The sequence below is a fragment of the Rattus norvegicus genome, chromosome 14, assembly GCF_036323735.1.
Source record: "Rattus norvegicus strain BN/NHsdMcwi chromosome 14, GRCr8, whole genome shotgun sequence".
Lineage (NCBI taxonomy): Eukaryota > Metazoa > Chordata > Mammalia > Rodentia > Muridae > Rattus > Rattus norvegicus.
The window spans coordinates 84,222,099-84,240,335 of NC_086032.1; the positions used below are offsets into that span (position 1 = coordinate 84,222,099).

The 18,237-nt window shown below is 50.4% G+C and overlaps 1 protein-coding gene across 9 annotated transcripts in view; it reads right to left on the reverse strand.

The window, feature by feature from the left end:
* Positions 1-18,237, reverse strand: part of Emid1 (EMI domain containing 1) — a 43,099-nt gene that overhangs the window by 7,569 nt on the left and 17,293 nt on the right. For 6 of the 9 annotated variants that reach the window (XR_005493010.2, XM_008770369.4, XM_039092451.2 and 3 more), the window contains exons 5-13: positions 17,800-17,861; positions 14,884-15,004; positions 14,455-14,544; positions 13,617-13,763; positions 12,621-12,719; positions 12,450-12,502; positions 12,015-12,077; positions 11,870-11,914; positions 4,394-4,438 (exon numbers count right to left, since the gene is read on the reverse strand). Coding sequence is in view for 6 of the 9 variants with exons in the window: in XM_008770369.4 (XP_008768591.1) it covers positions 4,394-4,438; positions 11,870-11,914; positions 12,015-12,077; positions 12,450-12,502; positions 12,621-12,719; positions 13,617-13,763; positions 14,455-14,544; positions 14,884-15,004; positions 17,800-17,861 (725 nt within the window). In the remaining 3 variants the exon portion in view is untranslated. Of the gene's footprint in view, positions 1-4,393; positions 4,439-11,869; positions 11,940-12,014; positions 12,078-12,449; positions 12,503-12,620; positions 12,720-13,616; positions 13,764-14,454; positions 14,545-14,883; positions 15,005-17,799; positions 17,862-18,237 lie in introns of all 9 variants that reach the window. The other 3 variants (XR_005493011.2, XR_005493012.2, XM_039092452.2) reach the window with 1 other exon arrangement.

An 18,237-nucleotide genomic window follows, 5' to 3' on the forward strand; every position in this document is an offset into this window, starting at 1 on the left:
AACTTGGAAGGCAGAGACAGGTGGATTATGATCTTGAGGCCAGCCTGGTCTACAGAGAAAGTTTTAGGACAGCCAGGGCTACACAGAGAAACCCTCTTGAAAAACAAACAAACAAGTAAACAAACACAAAAACAAAGAGAAAAGGAATACCGGGTGCCGGTAACCCCAGCAACCGGGCAGGTGTAGAGAAAGGTGGTTTGCTGGCTGCTAGCCTGGCTGCAAAATGTGAGCTCCCAGATCCAATCCCAGGGAGCAGGGCAGAGAAGGTTACACATGCACACACAAACACACTCATGTACACACGTGGGCATCAGATGGAGGGAGGGAGGGAGGGAGAGAGGGGGAGAGAGAGGGAGAGAGGGGGGGAGAGAGAGAGAGAGAGAGAGAGAGAGAGAGAGAGAGAGAGAGAGAGTGTTTACAGGCTGGAGAAACGGCTCAATGGCTGAAAGCACTTGCACTTCCAAAGGACCCAAGTTTGGGTCCTAGCACCCACTTCGGAGAGCTCACAATCACCTGTAACTAACTCCAGGTCTAGGGAATCTGTCACCCTCTCCTGGCTTCTTTAGATACCAACACACTTGTGATATACACTTTTACACACATGCACATAAATAAAAATAAATCTTAAAACATTTTAAAAGGTCGATTTTTTTTTTTTAAAACACCATGAAGCCATTCCCAGCATGGACGATGGGCCAATGAGGTAAATCAAAGGGGATCTGGTCCCAGCAAGTGCTACTCAGAATGTTTATCTCCTTGGGAAGAAGCAGGTAGACAGATCTAGGACCACCAGTGAGAGGGGCAGGAAGCACATTCTAGGCTATGATGCAAGAACTGTGACAAACTGCAGTGTAGGAACCTTGCTCAGATCTTGGCTAAGTTTTTTTAAGAGTTTTTTTAATTTAATGTATATCTACATGTACACCTACAAGACAAAAGAGGGCCCAAGATTTCACTATAGATGGTTGTGAGCCACCATGTGGTTGCTGGGATTTGAACTCAGGACCTCTGGAAGAACAACCAGTGCTCTTCACCTCTAAGCCATCTCTCCGGCCCTTCGCTGAGATTTTTATTTATTCTTTTGTGTATAAATATTGCATCTGGGCTTGCACGAATGTTTGTGCACCATGTGTGAGCTGTGCCCACTGAGGCCAGAAGTCCTCTTGGCACTAGACTTACAGATCGAGGTGGGCTGTCACATGAGTAATAGAGGAGTCAAACTCAGGTCCTCAGTGAGGCCCCCAACCACTGAGCCGTCCGTCTCCCTGTTTGTGTTCCATGGGTGTTGTACTGGAGATAAAGCCTCAAACATACCAGCTTCTCTACCACTGAGATTTATCCCAGCCCCCTCCCTTTTACTGTGAGAATATTATATATTCTCTGACGAGATCTCACTAACTTGTCCAGGCTGGCCTTGAACTTGCGATCCTATTGTCTCAGTCTCCTGAGCAGCTGGGATTACAGGTTTTTATACCAGTCCCAGCTCTGCCTCCCTCCCTTCACAGCCAAGGCAGCGCCCAAGGTCCCCAGACTCCACTGACCACTGTCGGCCTTGCTGCCTGTCAGTGCTCCCACTTAAAGGCCCATGGCCTCCGGAGTTCTTTTCTGTTTCCAATCCATTCTCCAAGTTGGCGTTCAGAAACATACTTTGCAAACAAAACCCTGACCATACCACTCCTTGTATTCTTTAATTTTTTTTAAAAAAAATCTTAATTTTTGAGATCCTTCAGTATCTCACTCTGAAGCCCAGGTTTGCTTTGAACTTGGAGCAATCCTTCTGCCTCAGGTATCTGAATGCTGGGATTGCAGTGTGAGCCACCATTCCGGGTTTGGAGTTTAGCAATACTTAACGACGCTCCGTGTCCACCGTCGTTAGAATCCCTTAGGCAGCCTCCTCATTTCTGAGAGCCTCTATCCTCTCTCACATCTTGCCTGCCACCCCATGTACTTGCTACTCTGAATATATCCCAGTCCCTTTTATAAGCTGCCCCCACATCTCTGATTACCCCGTGACTGGTTAGGTCCCTTTCGTCACCAGTGCACTATTTATATAGACAACCCCACCACAGCCAAGTCCCCTTTGTCCTGTGGCTGCTCACCATGGTGTTTTACCCGATTTCATGGTGACTCCTCCTGGGGCCTGTGTCTGCAGAGTGCCTCTCTACACTGCCCAACCCTGAGCCTGGTATACCGAGCGATGCTTAGAGAACGGTAATGGATTCTCTAGCCTCTCTGGGAACTTAGGTGTCTTAGCCTGTTTCACTTCGGGTCTCATTTTTGGTGCCACCAGTTTGCTCCGCAGAGCTAGTCCTCAGTTTCCCTAACTAAATAAAGGATGAAGGCCCGCTTCCCTCTTAATTAGGTAAAGTAACTCAGGCCAGTCACTCAGCTCCTGCAGTACATGACTGTGACCACCTGGTGACACTGCTGAGCTACAGCTAAACTTGGTAAGCGGCTCTGAAAGCTACACTACCTTCAGGGGGCGCTGGTGGGTGAAGTGTGTCCGCGGGATGTTTCTTTCCATTGTACCAGGATCCCTACCTACCTCTAACAGAGCAGGTCCCTCAGCCCGGAAGCCACATGCATCTCCTGCCCAGCGAGCCCTCTCCCAGGCAGCAAGCAGGAGTAGAAGTGCAGGTGATGAAAGAAAAAGGTGGGCAGGTAGGGGTCCTGCTACCTCATGGGGGCCCCTCCCATAGCTAGTCCTGGGTTCAAGGTCTGACCTGGGGCGGCCCCAGGGTCCCCATGCAAGGGTAGGAGCTGCACATCGCCTGGCTCTGTAGTGACCTGGTTTTTCCCATACTTTCTGGGATGGGTGAAAACCAGTCTTCTCATCCTGTATCTCTGGGAGAGTGAGGGGCCCGGAGGAGGCAGAGAGCTGCTCATATGGGTCTCCCTGCTCATAGCCGGGTCCACACTGACACTATCAAAGGCCAGGAACCACAAGGAGTGGATGGGTGAGGATGGAGGGTTGGGAAGCAAGCATCTGGGAGAGGTAGCAGGGCCCCTAGAAGTCATGGGGTACACAGAGGTGGACTCGTGCAGGATGAGGACTACCACGGCTGTATCCATCACTGACTCCATGACCACAAATGGACAAGACAAGGTTGGAGGCTAATGCTGGCCACATCCTCACCAGTGGTGCTAAGGAATAGCAGGAGGGAAGGTATAACGCCAGCTTCTACAGAACACCCAGGTTGCCTTTGCTGTGGTGATGTTTATGATGACCCTACCAGTTTGCCAAATGCTTCCCATGTTTGCAATGGTTGCCAAGTGCAGGCACCTGAGACTTCAGGGCATGGTGTGTTCTAGGCTTCCTTATCTGTCTTTAGGCAGAGTAGATTCCTAGGCCCCAAATCTGTTCCTTAGTTACTTCTATAGATCTTGAAGGTTCCCGGTGAGGTCCTTGAAATCTTGAGATTTCTGCATATGTGGTCTGCAGATCTCTCTTCCCATTTACTCAGTGTCTGCTCTGCATGTGACAGTTTCTGGGCCTCCCTTTCTATTGTCCAGCATCCTTCGTATGGTAGTGATCACTTTATCTCGGTTTCTATGGTTCTCTTGGCTTATGACAGTTTCTAGGCCTCCCTAGTGGATCACTTAAGGTAGGTCATGCTACCTAGTACAGATCTTTTGAACATAGCAAAGTTAGGTCTCCTGGCCTCATTAACCACGTAATGGTTTCAAGGTTTCCCTTCCCAAGCTTCACATTCTCTGTGTGTCTATTGGTTTCTAGGTCCCCAGCCCTTTATGCCATGGGTCCTTTGTGCATCCCTTTTTGTTGCTTGACTGAGGTCCCTTTTCTGGTTTTTTTTTTTTTTTTCTTTTCTTTTTTTTCAGAGCTAGGGACCGAACCCAGGGCCTTGCGCTTGCTAGGCAAGCACTCTACCACTGAGCTAAATCCCCAACCCCCCCTTTTCTGTTTTAGGTGGATGGTTTCTTCACATTTCTCCTCCTTCTGTGGTCAACAGGACAAAGCCCAAACCTTTGACAGGAGGGACCATGGAAGTGGAGAAGGGGTCTGGCCTGGGTCACCTAAACTGCCCAACAGCCAACAGGCAAGGCTACAGAGGGTGAGTGGGTGAAGACAGAGGCGGAGACAGAGACAGAGCATGGGTGGGGTCTGCTGGAGGGGGAGTGTTGGGAGGGTGTGGGAGCAGGGCTCTGGTAAGTATGTGAGGAGGACACCCTTGATCCCAGGGTCTACTGGTGAGAGAACCCTTAACTGAGCACCCATGGCAGAGGGAGGCAGGGGGAGGGCAAGGGAATCAGGAAGAAGCAAAGCAGGGGGAGGGGAGGCAGGGAGGCAGGGCAGGGGGAGGCAGGGGAGGGCAGAGGGAGGCAGCGGGAGGCAGGGCGGCAGGAGGGGAGGCAGGTGCAGGGTGTAGCTTACCCAGTGACTCTTCTCACCAGGGTCTCCTTTGGGGCCAGGTTCTCCCTGAAAGAAGTCAGAGACAGAAGTAAGGAAGGGAAAGGAAGGGAAGGGAAGGGAAGGGAAGGGAAGGGAAGGGAAGGGAAGGGAAGGGAAGGGGAGGGGAGGGGAGGGGAGGGGAGGGGAGGGGAGGGGAGGGGAGGGGAGGGGAAGGGAAGGGAAGGGGAGGGGAGGGGAGGGGAGGGGAGGGGAAGGGGAGGGGAGGGGAGGGGAGGGGAAGGGGAGGGGAAGGGAAGAGAGGGAAGAGAGATGAAGATGTAGGAGAGGGCTGGCGTAAGGAAGAAAGACTAACGAAAACCTGGGTGTGTGTGCTGGTGCAGAGCCATTGCCTAGCACCCATGAGACACTGGGTTCAGTCCTTGGGGAGGGCAGTGTGCAAGGAGCCCAGGGAGGAGACAACACACTGGTAGGGTTAAGCACAGATTTCAAGAACTTCCTATCACATAGCACCGAGAGTTTGGAAATACCCAATGCTTTCTCGTGAAATTGCACAAAGCCAGGCTTTTACAGAAAGAACACAGGTCAGGGCTATGGAGTTTTCTTTGGACCAAGAACAAAACCCAAATGGACTTTCTGTAATAAAGGTAACTTTCTGAAAGAGTGGGGTGACCCATCTGTAATCTGGCTGTCCTGGGGCCCCCTGCACTGCTCAAGAAAATAACAGAGTGGGCTCCTCAGACTGTGCCCCCCTCATCCAATAAAGCTTCTGAGGAAAGGCTGTGTGAAGACAATAAACAAGAAACAAGGTGCGCACTTAAGAGAAAGATCAGTCAACAGAAACAGACCCACAGCTAACGCGGTGTTGTAAGTAGGAGACCAGGCATTTAAAACAGCTAAGACCGGGGCGGAGAGACAGCTCAGTGCTTAAGAGCACTGGATGCTCCCACAGGGAACCCATGTTCAATTCCCAGCACCCATATGGTAGATCACAGCCATCTGTAACTCCAGTTCCAGGGGAACTGACACCCTCTTTCCACCTCTGCAGGCAGCAGGCATGCATGTAATGTGCAGACATACATGTAGGTAAAATACTCATGTACGTAAAAAGAAATCTTAAAGAAATTAATAAAGTATCTATGACAGATATTCTGGACCATGGAGATGGCTCGGCAAATCCGGGCAAGCCTGAGGGTCTTAGGGGATCCCGGAACCCACAGTGGGAGGAGAGAGCTGAACTCTGTCCTGTGTTTCATGCATGCTCCCAACATCAGATACACGCGCAATAATAATAAATAAAGCAAAAACCTGAGGCTCTTCAGTGTGTGACTTGCGTCCATCAGGAATGGACACACTGAGCAGGAGAAAGGACCATAAAACACACTCCTTAACAAACATCAAGATGGGGCTGGGGATTTAGCTCAGTGGTAGAGCGCTTACCTAGGAAGCGCAAGGCCCTGGGTTCGGTCCCCAGCTCCGAAAAAAAGAACAAAAAAAAAAAAAAAAACCAAAAAAAAAAAAACCAAAAACAAACATCAAGACAAAACATACAAGGCATGATCTCAGACAATCTTGTAGAACTAGGAAAGAAATCAAATACCTAAAAAACTAACCTGGCAAAGTCTAAGCCATCAGGAGATGAAATACACTTGCCTGAGTACACAGGACAAAGAAGGAACCACAAGGGAAACGCAAAACTATTTTGAATCAAGTGGAAATAGAACCTGTCAAAATTTGTGCAATACAGCAAAGGGAGCGCTCAGGGGAAACTGTAGGCGTTAGAGGAGACACCAGAATAATTAACCAATGACTGAAGCTCCGGCCATGAAACATCAGAACAGACGGAGCCTACAGTAAGCAAGAGAGAGGAAAAAGTCACAGTGGTACAAGTGACTGCACATGGGCTCACACCTCTAGTGCACACACACACACACACACACACACACACATGCACGCTCTCTGCACACTTGGGAGGTAGAGGCAGGAGATCAAGGTCATCCTAGACCACAAAGTGGGGCTACATAGCAAGCTCTGTCTCAACAAACAAACAAGCACACAGCGTGATTGGAAAGCAGTGAAGCAGAAAAGGGAAAATCGAGAAAACCAACAAGAAGCTACTCCTTTTTTTTTTTTTTTTTTAAATCAACTGTGCTTTTAAAAGATCAATAAAAAAGGCCCTGGGTTCGGTCCCCAGCTCCGAAAAAAAAGAAAAAAGAAAAAAAAATCAATAAAAATCACTGTGTTTTTCATCAAGCCAAGATAAAAGAATAACGATTAAAATTATTAATATCAGAAATGAAAATTAGGTGTCTCAAGGATCATAAACATTATGAACAACTCATGCCCATACATTCTCTCTCTCTCTTCCTCTCTCTGTCCCCCTCCCTTCCTTCCTCCCTCCCTCCCCCTCCCTCTCTCCCCTTTGGTTTGAGACAAGGTTTCTCTGTGTGACCCTGGCTGTCCTGGAACTCACTCTGTAGACCAGGCTGGCCTAGAACTCACAGAGATCCACCTGCCTCTGCCTCCCAAGCGCTGGGATCAAAGGCTGTGCCGCCACTGCCCGAATGAAGTGGACCAACTTCTGAAGACATAGGATGACAAAACTAAACAGAAAGATGGTCTGAGGGCTGGGGTATAGCTCAGTGGCTCAGGGCCTCAGCGCTTGTCCAGTACACAGGAGGCCCTGTGTTCAAATCCCAGCACCTCAGAAAGAAAACACAAAACAGGGCTGGAGAAATCGCTCAGTGGTTAAGAGCAACTGACTGCTCTTCCAGAGGTCCTGAGTTCAATTCTCAGCAACCACATGGTGGCTCACAACCATCTGTAATGGGATCTGATGCCCTCTTCTGGTGTGTCTGAAGACAGCTACAGTGTACAGTGTATATATATATAATAAATAAATCTTTAAAAAAAAGAAAAAAGAAAACACAAAACAAAGCAACAGCAGCAACAACAACAAAATCAGGAGTCCTAAATCACAGCTGGGCACCGGTGGAACCAATCCAAAAAACAAAACACAAAAAAACAAACCAAGAAGCGCAAGGCCCTGGGTTCGGTCCCCAGCTCCGAAAAAAAGAACCAAAAAAAAAAAAAAAAAAAAAAAAACAAACCAAAACCCCATCACCACTAACAACAAAACACCTTCCCAATGAAATAGTACTGCACACCTATTAGAATGGCCAAAATATCCAAGTGGAGGTGAGGACGAGGGGAGATAAAACTCTCACTCATGCTGTGAGGAGTTTGTGTGCTTTGAGTGAGAATGGCCCCCATAGGGACACTAGTTAGGGGAACTGTTTGGGAAAGACTGGGCGGTGTGGCCATTTTGCAGTAGATGTGGTCTTGTTGGAGGAGGTATGTCACTGAGGTGGGCTTTGAGGCTTTAAAAGCTCATAGCAGGCCTAGTGTCTCTCTCTGTCTGCTGCCTATGGATCAGGATGAAAAGCTCTTAGCTATCGCTCCAGCACCATGCCTGCCTACTGCTATGTTCCCTGCCATGATGACAATGGATTAACTCTGTGAAACTGTAAGCAAGTCCTCAGTTAAACGCTTTCTCTATTAAATTGTCTTGGTCATGGTGTCTCCTCACAGCAATAGAACAAGACAGAAGGCAATATGGTACAGCTACTGTGCAAGACACTTCGGTAGCTTTTCTGATCTTTTCAGCAAGCTCTTGTGTATCCCATGCTGGTGTCGAAATCCCTGTGAAACTGGGAATGACTTTGAACTTCTGATCCTCCTGCCTCCACTTCCTGAGTGCAGGGATTATAGGTGTGCTATATGCCTAATGTATGTATCTCCCGTGAGTTGTTCCTCTGCTGCCTGTGAAGGGTGAAGAAGCTCCCACAAAATTCCCCCATGTACATAGTTACTATGCCTATTTACAAGTGATCAGCAGACATGATGGGTAAAAATAAAACTGTATGTGCTGGAGAGATGGCTCAGTGGGTAAGAGCGCTGACTGCTCTTCCAGAGGTCCTGAGTTCAAATCCCAGCAACCACATGGTGGCTCACAACCATCTGTAATGAGATCTGGTGCCCTCTTCTGGTGTGTCTGAAGACAGCAACAGTGTACTCATGTACATGAAAGAAATAAATAAATCTAAAAAAAAAAAAGGCTTAGTCTTTGTATATGACTTGCTGTGTATAGAGGAGTCCATCTGCCTCTAGATTTTTTTTTCTTTTTTCTTTTTTTCGGAGCTGGGGACCGAACCTAGGCAAGCGCTCTACCACTGAGCTAAATCCCCAACCCCTCTAGATTTTTTATAATACTAATGTGAAGGCTCTTTACCAGTTGCTTCTGTATGGCTTGAGAACCAATACTAAGGGCGGGACCATGCCTGGAATGACAGCACTGTTGAATGCTGACAGTTCTTTAAAAGTCACTGTATTTTTATTTACTTGTTCTGCTTTTGATGCAGGCTCACACCCCATATCCCAGGCTGGATCCCATTTTGACTTACTCAGGCTGACCTAAATGTGAAGCAATTCTCCATCCTCCACCTCCCAAGTCCTGGGGTTACAGGAATGAGGCACTGTGCCAGTTTAGACGTTATTAATTTTGCCCCTTAAAAGGGAAGCATTCCAAGCAGTGGGTTCACACCTTTAGTCCCAGAACTCCACAGGCAGAGGCAGATGGATCTCTGTGAGTTGAAGGCCAGCCCGGTCTACAGGTGAGTTCCAGGACAGCCAGGGCTGTCAAAATAACAAAACAAAGAAGAACAAACAAAAGGCCTAGGCCTGATGTCACACGTGTATGGTCCCTGACACTGAAGGGGTTGAAGCAGGAGGGTCTTGAACATGGGCAACTTGAGTCTGAGCACCTCAGTCAGATCCTGTCTCAGGGAGGGGGTGGGACGGACTGAGAGCCTCGATGCTCCTCCAGAGGACCCAAGCTCAGTTCTATAATATAATAGATGGCTCTATAATATAAATGATGGCTCATGACTGACTGTAAGTCCATCTCCAGGACATATGACATCCTCTTCTGGCTTCCAAGCCCCCCTCCCCCACATACACATGGTATACAGTCACACACACATGTACAAAACAAATAAAATTAAATCTTAATAAAAAAAAGATGGCTAGGGCTGTAGCTCACTGGTAAGAGTCTTTGTTTAGCATGTACAAGGCTCTGAATTTAATCCCCAGTAACCAGGAAAAAAAATCATGATTTTAAATTATCAGTGCATAGTCAATATGGAGCACAGGGTCTCTCTCTCTCTCTCTCTCTCTCTCTCTCTCTCTCTCTCTCTCTCTCTCTCAACAAGTATTTCTCTGTGCAACCCTGGCTATGTTGGAACTCACTCTGTAGACCACGCTGGCCTCAAACTTAGTGCTCAAAATGCCTCTGCCTTTCAAATTCTGGGATTAAAGGCATGCTCAAACTCAGTTCAAACCACAGTTGCAGAATGTACAATATTTAAATTTGTATCTTTTTTTTTTTTAGAGTCAACTGACTTGAGAGTGATGGTGATGGTGATGGTGAGATGGTGGTGGTGGTGGTGGTGGTGGTGGTGGTGGTGATGGTGATAATGGTGGTGGTGGTGGTAGTGGTGATGATAGTGATGATGGTGATGGTGGTGGTGGTGGTGATGATAGTGATGGTGGTGATGGTGGTAGTGGTGATGATAGTGATGGTGGTGATGGTGACGGTGGTAGTGGTGGTGGTGATGGTGGTGGTGGTGATGGTGGTGATGGTGACGGTGGTAGTGGTGGTGGTGGTGGTGGTGGTGATGGTGGTGATGGTGGTGATGGTGGTGGTGGTGGTAATGGTGATGGTGGTGGTGATGATGGTGGTGATGATGGTGATGGTGATGATGGTGGTGGTGGTGGTGGTGGTAATGGTGATGGTGGTGGTGATGATGGTGATAATGGTGGTGGTGGTGATGATGATAGTGATGGTGGTGATGGTGGTAGTGGTGATGATAGTGATGGTGGTGATGGTGACGGTGGTAGTGGTGGTGGTGATGGTGGTGATGGTGACGGTGGTAGTGGTGATGGTGGTGGTGATGATGGTGATAATGGTGGTGGTGGTGGTGGTGGTGGTAGTGATGGTGGTGATGGTGGTGGTGGTGGTGATGATGGTGATGGTGATGGTGGTGGTGGTGGTGGTAATGGTGATGGTGGTGGTGATGATGGTGATAATGGTTGTGGTGGTGGTGATGGTGATGATGGTGGTGGTGATGGTGATGATGGTGGTGGTGGTGGTGGTGATGGTGATGATGGTGGTGGTGGTGATGGTGATGATGGTGGTGGTGGTGATGATAGTGATGGTGGTGATGGTGGTAGTGGTGATGATAGTGATGGTGGTGATGGTGACGGTGGTAGTGGTGGTGGTGATGGTGGTGGTGGTGATGGTGGTGATGGTGGTGGTGGTGATGATGGTGATGGTGATGGTGGTGGTGGTGGTGGTAATGGTGATGGTGGTGGTGATGATGGTGATAATGGTGGTGGTGGTGGTGATGGTGATGATGGTGGTGGTGATGGTGATGATGGTGGTGGTGGTGATGGTGGCACTGGCCTAAGGACGAAGTTTAATGATAGATCACTTGCTAACACAAGCTGTTCAATGCCCTGGGCTCAGTTCTCAGCACTCTCAAAAAAGTGCTGAGGGGCTCATAACAGAAGTAGAAGTAGAACGCAGAGCAATGATAACACAGGAGGATGTAAACGAACAACATGCAACGTGCGGCATGCACTCACAGCTGGCACAGCACGGGAAGCGTTCCATCAACTCATGTAAACTGTGAGGAGGGAGGGACAACGTTGTCCTTAGCAACCGTGAATAAAACCACATAAATGGGGATTTCTAAAAAGCTGTTAGTGGGTGCTTGGACCCCAGAGTACTCAGAGGCAGAGCGTGACAAACCACCAAAGGCAAGAGAGGGCACTGGAAAAGACTGGATAAACAGACACCAGGGGCAGACGGCTGGCTCAGACGGAATCCTGCTGATGCTTGTGCAGACAGATGAAAATATCAATGAACTCTGAAAAGGGCAGGACCCGTGTTACGGGCGAGAGGTGCAGTGTAAATACACCGACACCAACACCCACAGACAGCAGCGTCATAACGCCACTGTGGCTCCTTCGTTGGCGAGCAGTGCAGACCTCAGAGTGGGTATTCTGGAGATAAAATATTAATTCCACAGAGGCCAAGGCAACACTGAAGTCCTAAACGAGTATCTGCGCAGGAACAAAGACTCGAAACACACGGAGCCAACGCTGGCTGCGTTAGAGAGAGAAACGGGCAATTCTACACTCAGAGATGGAGAACGAGAAAGGAAAATGCGGCATCAAAGAGACAGAGAGAAATGGGTACAGAGCCACAAGCAGACAGACTGACGGAAAGGGAGGGACAATGGCTCTCAGCAATGGGGAGCGACAACAGAAGGGAGCTGCCCTGAGTCACACATGAAGGGTCGGGTGTTCCGGGTTCAGGAGCCTGGGCTGCTGGGGTCTTGGAGCGGTGGGTATTGGGGGGCGGGCTGCATCACTTACCGGAAACCCCATCAAACCCTGGGGGCCAGGTTCCCCAGGCAGTCCCTGTATCAGAGGAGGGGAAAGAATTCTGTTAGCTGGTGAGAGTGATCATTGAACATCCCTGGACCGCCTGGAACTCCCATGTGAGGTGATCTATACTCACTCTCTCTCCCTTTTCTCCCGGGGGGCCAGACGTTCCTTTGGGTCCAGAGGGGCCTGGCGTTCCCTGAACAATAAGACAGAGCCTCAGCCTTGGGCTGCAGTAGGTAGGACAGGGGTTGGGGACCGAGGAAGCGGTGAGGGAGCCTCAATGTGGGCCAGGCATCACCAATGCCCAGCACACAGCATGCAGGTCAGACTGTTAGAAATCTCTGGAGTCAGACGTCCTGACCCTGTGTGCTGGCTGCAGGCTGAAGAATCCCCCCTCCCCCCGACCCCTTTACTTGGCCTCGGGGATAATAATACTTCTTGTTGGGTGAACCGAGTTAAGAAGATTTATGGAGAGTACTTTGCATATCAAAGTACAGACTCAACGCATGGATGAGCAGACGGGTGAATGGAGTTACGCATGGGTGGAAGAACTTGGATAATGACTTACCATGTGTCCAGGACTCCCAGGGGCACCCGTGGGGCCAGGAAGTCCAGGAGGGCCTGAATAAAACAGGACCAGAAGGCTAAGAAGTTCCCCGTCGACTGTCTAATAGCCTAGTGTCCCCACGGTTGCCTCCTACCATCCCCCTCCCTTATCTCAGGCCTGGGCTCGACTTACCCATGGGCCCTGGGGGGCCTGGAGGACCCGGAGGCCCAGTGGGTCCTTGGGGCCAGTGGCTTCCCATTTCGGTGAAGGTATTAGACAGCAGCGGATCTCCTGGGAGGGGACAGATAGTGAGTGTGTCGAGCTGGGGAGTGGGGCAGTTGGTTATCACCTGCCACCTCTGCCGAGCTGCCTCTGATAGTCCTGCAGGACAGCGCCACACAGACAAGGCCACCAGCACAGGTACAGAGAGGAGGAAGAGCTGCGTTCTAACTCTGCCACTGTCTAGCTGATTATGTCCAGAATGGCTCTCTCCTTTGCCGACCCTGTTCTGCCACCTGCTGAGAGGGCTAACAGTGAAAGCTGCCTTTTACCAACTGTCTTCTCTGCACTGGGGATTGTGGGGCCCGAGAGGCTGGCACTGTTGCCATCCTGCACAATAGAAACAAGGACAAAAGGCTCGGAGCAAAAATAAAATAAAGAACGGCGCTGGAATGAATGATGTAATGAGGGAATGAAGGAACAGGACCCAGGTATTCAGCGAACATCAGAATCAGATGGGTTAAAACGGCCACTCTAGCAGCATATGGGTAGGTTGGGCCAGGCTGTCTGGGATCCACTCTGGTGCTTAGCTGGGGGAAGGAACTGGAGCCTCCCTCAGCAACAGGGCCAGGGCTGCGGCCTTGGGAGCTCTGAGCTCAGTCTTGAGGTTAAGCCTTGAGCTTCCCAGCACTCTGAGGGCTGGGTGGCAGCCAGCCCTGAGGCTCAAGGAGGGCCTAATGCCAGGTGGTTCTGAGCGTGTGGGTCTGAAGCAGCTCCCCCCACTCCCCAGTGTGTGGGTGCGGCACATGACCTCCCTCTCCAGCCTCAGGGTCCTTTCTCTGTGAACAGAGGGTAGCCGCACCTGCTGAACAGCTGGGTGACAACCGGGAAAACTGGGCGCACACCCGACACCCGACAGATGGCTTCATTCACCCCACCTCAAACCACTGGGACTCTAGGGGGACTTACCATGCAGGGAGACCTGGGCACTGGGGGGCCCGACAGGGGCTGGAGGTCCTGGGGGCCCAGGTGGACCTGGAGGGCCCGGAGGGCCCATCTTTCCAGGGGTGCCCGCAGCTCCTGTCTGGCCAGGGCGTCCTGGGGGTCCCTGTGGGCCTGCAGTAAGAACAGGGACTGGTAGGTGTGTGGGAGGAAGGGAGGGACAAGGAGGTCTGGGCAATGGGTACAAAGGCCCTGAAGTGCACAGGCCTGTCCTCTTGGCCATTGGTGACAGGGAAGAAGAACACAGCATCGTGCCCTTCATCTCTACCAAGCTGTTCTGGCTACCTTCTATAGGGCTCCCAGACCTCTCAGCTCCTCCACAGAACCCCGGTCAGAGGGGTTAGGCACTGATGTTTCTTGCCCATCCAGCAGCTATCCACCCCCATCTTGGAGGCAGACTGGTTTCACCCCACCCAGTGACTAGCTCAGGGTCTGCTGAGAGGAGTACATGAGGCAAGTGGACCGAGATGTTTTCATAGCCCAGGCACCACTGAAGGGTTGGTGAGCAGAGAGGCCAGGCGTGTGGCACGGGCCTGACTACCTTAACGATGCCAATTTGGGGAAGGCATCCTCTGAGATCCTAGGCAGGAGGGATCCCTACAGGAGCTGGAGAGAGCCAGCTTGAGAAGGGGTGCATGCCTTTAATCCTACCACTTAGGAAGCTGAGAACTTCTCATCCCTAGGAGTTCAAGGCCAGCCTGCTCTACATAGCAAGTTCCAGGCCAGCCAAGGCTACATCTTGAACAAACAAAATAGCAATACAACACAGAAAAGAAGTTTAGCAGGCGGCCCTGTGGTCACTTACCTGGTGGGCCTCTAATCCTTATGGGGTCCTGCCTGTCAGTGTCTCCCTTGGGGCCAGTGGGCCCAGGAAGCTCCCAAGAATCAACTCTGTCTGCAGAGTAAGAAACATGAACATGGTCTCTGTGGGTTACATTTGATCCCCGCCCTGTCCTGGTCCCTCAGCCCCTACTATCCTGAGGTAGCTGTGCACCCCCTCACATTCCCACTAGCTCCTAGCAAACCCTGAGTGAGGGGTTACTCAGGGGTCAGCATCCCTGCTGAGCTTAGGAGGGAAGATCCCTCCCTGAACTTGGACTGCTGGATTCCCAGGTGCCTCCAATTGTGTCCACTAGACAGCTGGGAAGACCGAGGCCTCCGCTGAGGGGTCAGGTGGGGCATTTCTTCTAACTAAAGTAACACATGGAAGTCTGTACCCCACTATACCCCTTACCCTGCAGGCCTCCATCTCCAGGGCTGCCCCGGGCAGCTGGGGAGCCCCAGAGCAGGGCAGAGTCCTCGGGGGTAGCTGGGACTGAGGACACTGTCTGCTCTGTCACACTCAGCACAGCCACCTGTGGAGGAAGAGGAAGACAGAGATGGGGCAGATGCCAGGGGCTCACTAAGGATACTCCAGCCAGGAGGTTTTAGCCTTGGGGGTCCAGCAACCCAAGGAGTCAGCAGAATCCCGCTGTGAGTGGAGACCTGAGCTTACAGGGGCCCAGAATGTCATCAGAAGTGACTTTTTCAGGGCTGGGGATTTAGCTCAGTGGTAGAGCGCTTACCTAGGAAGCGCAAGGCCCTGGGTTCGGTCCCCAGCTCCGAAAAAAAAGAACCAAAAAAAAAAAAGAAATGACTTTTTCAAGACAGACGATTCATAATATGCACTGCGGGTCCGTCACTCATCCCACACTGCTGCTGTCACCCAAGTTGAGCTCTGTGATCATGGGATTTGCTGGCCACAATTGTATGCTGCTGCTGTCGGTAAAATTCTGCGGGGGGTGGGCACACTGGGAGAAGCTCTGTGTGTGTGTGTGTATTGTGCTTGTGAGTGTGTCTGTGTGTCTATGTGTGTGTATGTATGTGAGTGTGTGTGTCTATGTGATGTGTGTCTGTGCATCTATGTGTGAGTGTATCTGTATGTCAGAGTGTGTGAGTGTGTGTGTCAGAATGTGTGTGTCAGAGTGTGTGTGTCAAAGTGTATGTGCCTATGTGTGTCAGAGTATGTGTGTGTCTATGTGTGTCAGAGTGTGAGTGTGTCTGTGTCAGAGTGTGTGTGTGTATGTCAGAGTAGGTGAGTGTATGTATACTTAATGTGTATATGTGTGTATATGTATGTCTGTGTGTTTGTGTCTATGTATGTGAGTATGTATGTCTATGTGTGTGTGTCTATGTATGTGAGTGTATGTGTCTATGTCATTGTCTGTGCATCTATGTGTGAGTGTATCTATGTGCCAGAGTATGTGAGTGTGTGTGTCAGTGTGTATGTCAGAGTGTGTGTCAGTGTGTGTGTCTATGTGTGTCAGAGTGTGTATGTCTATGTGTGTCAGTGTGTGTGTGTGTCTGTGTCAGTGTGTCAAAGTATGTGAGTATGTGTATACTTATGTGTGTGTGTGTGTGTGTGTGTGTACATGCTGAAGATTGGACACACTGCCTCCTGCATCCCAGTTAAGTGCTATGCCACTGAGATTTTGCGGGGGAAACTGGGAGGATCTGATACCTACATCCACACGGGGCCAAGGATGAGAAAGATTCTGCAAGTACTGAGAGCTCCTGACCAAGGGTCAGGAAAAGGAAATATGGCCACTGGTGGTGGTCTGTCCCCACAGCAGACGGTTTGTAATTATGTAACCACTCCCTCGGGATCTGGCTTCCAGATTTCCCTATGACAGTTAACACTTTACTAAACTTCCTCACATCTGATCAGGACAAGTTCCCAGAGGAGGGAATAGCAGAGCAAAGAGACAGTGTATATCCACGAGTGCTCAGAAAACCTGGAGGGAAAAAGATGAAAAGAGAATACCTTAGGGGTCTTTAGAGACGGGCCAGCAGGCGAAAGCTTCTACAGGCAAGACTAACAACCTGAGTTCAATTCCCGGAACCCACACAGTAAAAGAGGAGAACACCCCAAATTGTCTTTTAACCTCCACACATACACTATGTGCTCACATGTCACCAACCACAAATAAATAAACATAATCTCTCAAAAAAGGTGACAGCTCATGGCTGTAATCCCAGTTACTCAAGAGGTGGAGACAGGAGGATCTAGGGTTCAAGATCAGCTGGGACCACACAGAATACACCATTTAAAAAGAAAAGGGAAGAGAAAGGATGGTTTTATAGTTCAGTTGGTGAAGCGTTTGTCTAGCATGCAGGGAGCCCTGGGCTCGATCCTAGCAGCACAGAAACCAGGCTCAGTAGTGTGCACTGTAATCCTCGTGAGAAGCAGGTGCAGGCAGTCAACCCAGCTAAGCAGCCTTTTTGAAACCAGCCTGGGATACACGAGACCCTCTCAAAAAACAGAGGGGGCAGGGAGATGACTCAGTGGGCAGGTCCGGCCACTGGACTTGATGATTCGAGCTTGATTCCTCAGACCCATGCGTTGGATGGGGAGAAACCCTCCTCATACAACAAACAAAGGCTTTAAAAATACAGGTGGGTCTCTGAGTTAGGGACAGACTGGTCTATACAGTGAGTTTCAGGCCAGCCTGGGCTACACGGTGTCAGTTTCCTCTCTGAGGCACAGGTAGTCTCTGTAATTGGTTTTCTGGATCTACATTCAGAATCATGCTTATTGTCATATTTTCTAGGTTTAAAAACCTTTTTTACCTTGAGATAACTTGAGATGTGTAATGGGCATTTTCGTTTTCAAAGTGGAAGACGGTATGGAGGGGCAGGATAAAGGACAAAAGGCAGGGCTGGAGAGATGGCTCAGCGGTTAAGACCTCTTCCAGAGGTCCTGAGTTCAAATCCCAGCAACCACATGGTGGCTCCCAACCGTCTGTGATGGGATCTGATGCCCCCTTCTGGTGTGTCTGAAGACAGCCACAGTGTGCTTCTATATAATAAATAAATACATCTTTGGGAGGAGGCAGGCAGGGTCTGTCACTGATGAGTCACTGAGACTGAACCTCATGGGGGGAGGCTTTATGGCGTCCTGGAGGGATGGTGTACCAGGCTGTGGGAATGTGGATCAGCTTCATGGGGAAGACGCCTGAGGAACAGAGGGCAGGGAGGGGCTGGGCCATGGTGCTGGAGAGCAGTGTGTCTAACCCATGAGTTGCCCTGAGGAAGTTCAGAAGAGGGGCATGGAGGGGGGTTACAGGAAGGAGTGGGGAGGCTCAGGGCAGGGGGGCGGCTGCTCACCTACCTTGGCCTCCAGCGCCCTCAGCCTCTCTGTCAGCTCAGACACTTTGCTGCAGTTGAGACAACCTGCAGGCAGGGAGAAGGCTGGGTTAAGGCCAGGGGTCCTAGGTCCTCTGAGAGTCCGCAGCCCTGGGGTACCTTATAACCTTAACCTATGGGGGGCAGTGTGGGGCAGAGGTGCAGAGTCTGCAGACCCAGACGGACAACACCCCCTCAGGGTTCCCTTCTCCCAGCACAGGCTCTGGGGTCCTGGTCCTGACAATCTCAGCATCCAAATGATCCTGATCCCAGAAGCTACAGGCAGAAAATCCTGCTGTTTCCTATTGGGTAAGGGTCTGGCTTGAGCCTACCATCTCTGGGACCAACAGACCGAAGTTCAGATGCTACAGGCCTCTCAGGTCACATTGGCTGTATCACAGAGCCACACTCCAGCGTCTCTGCC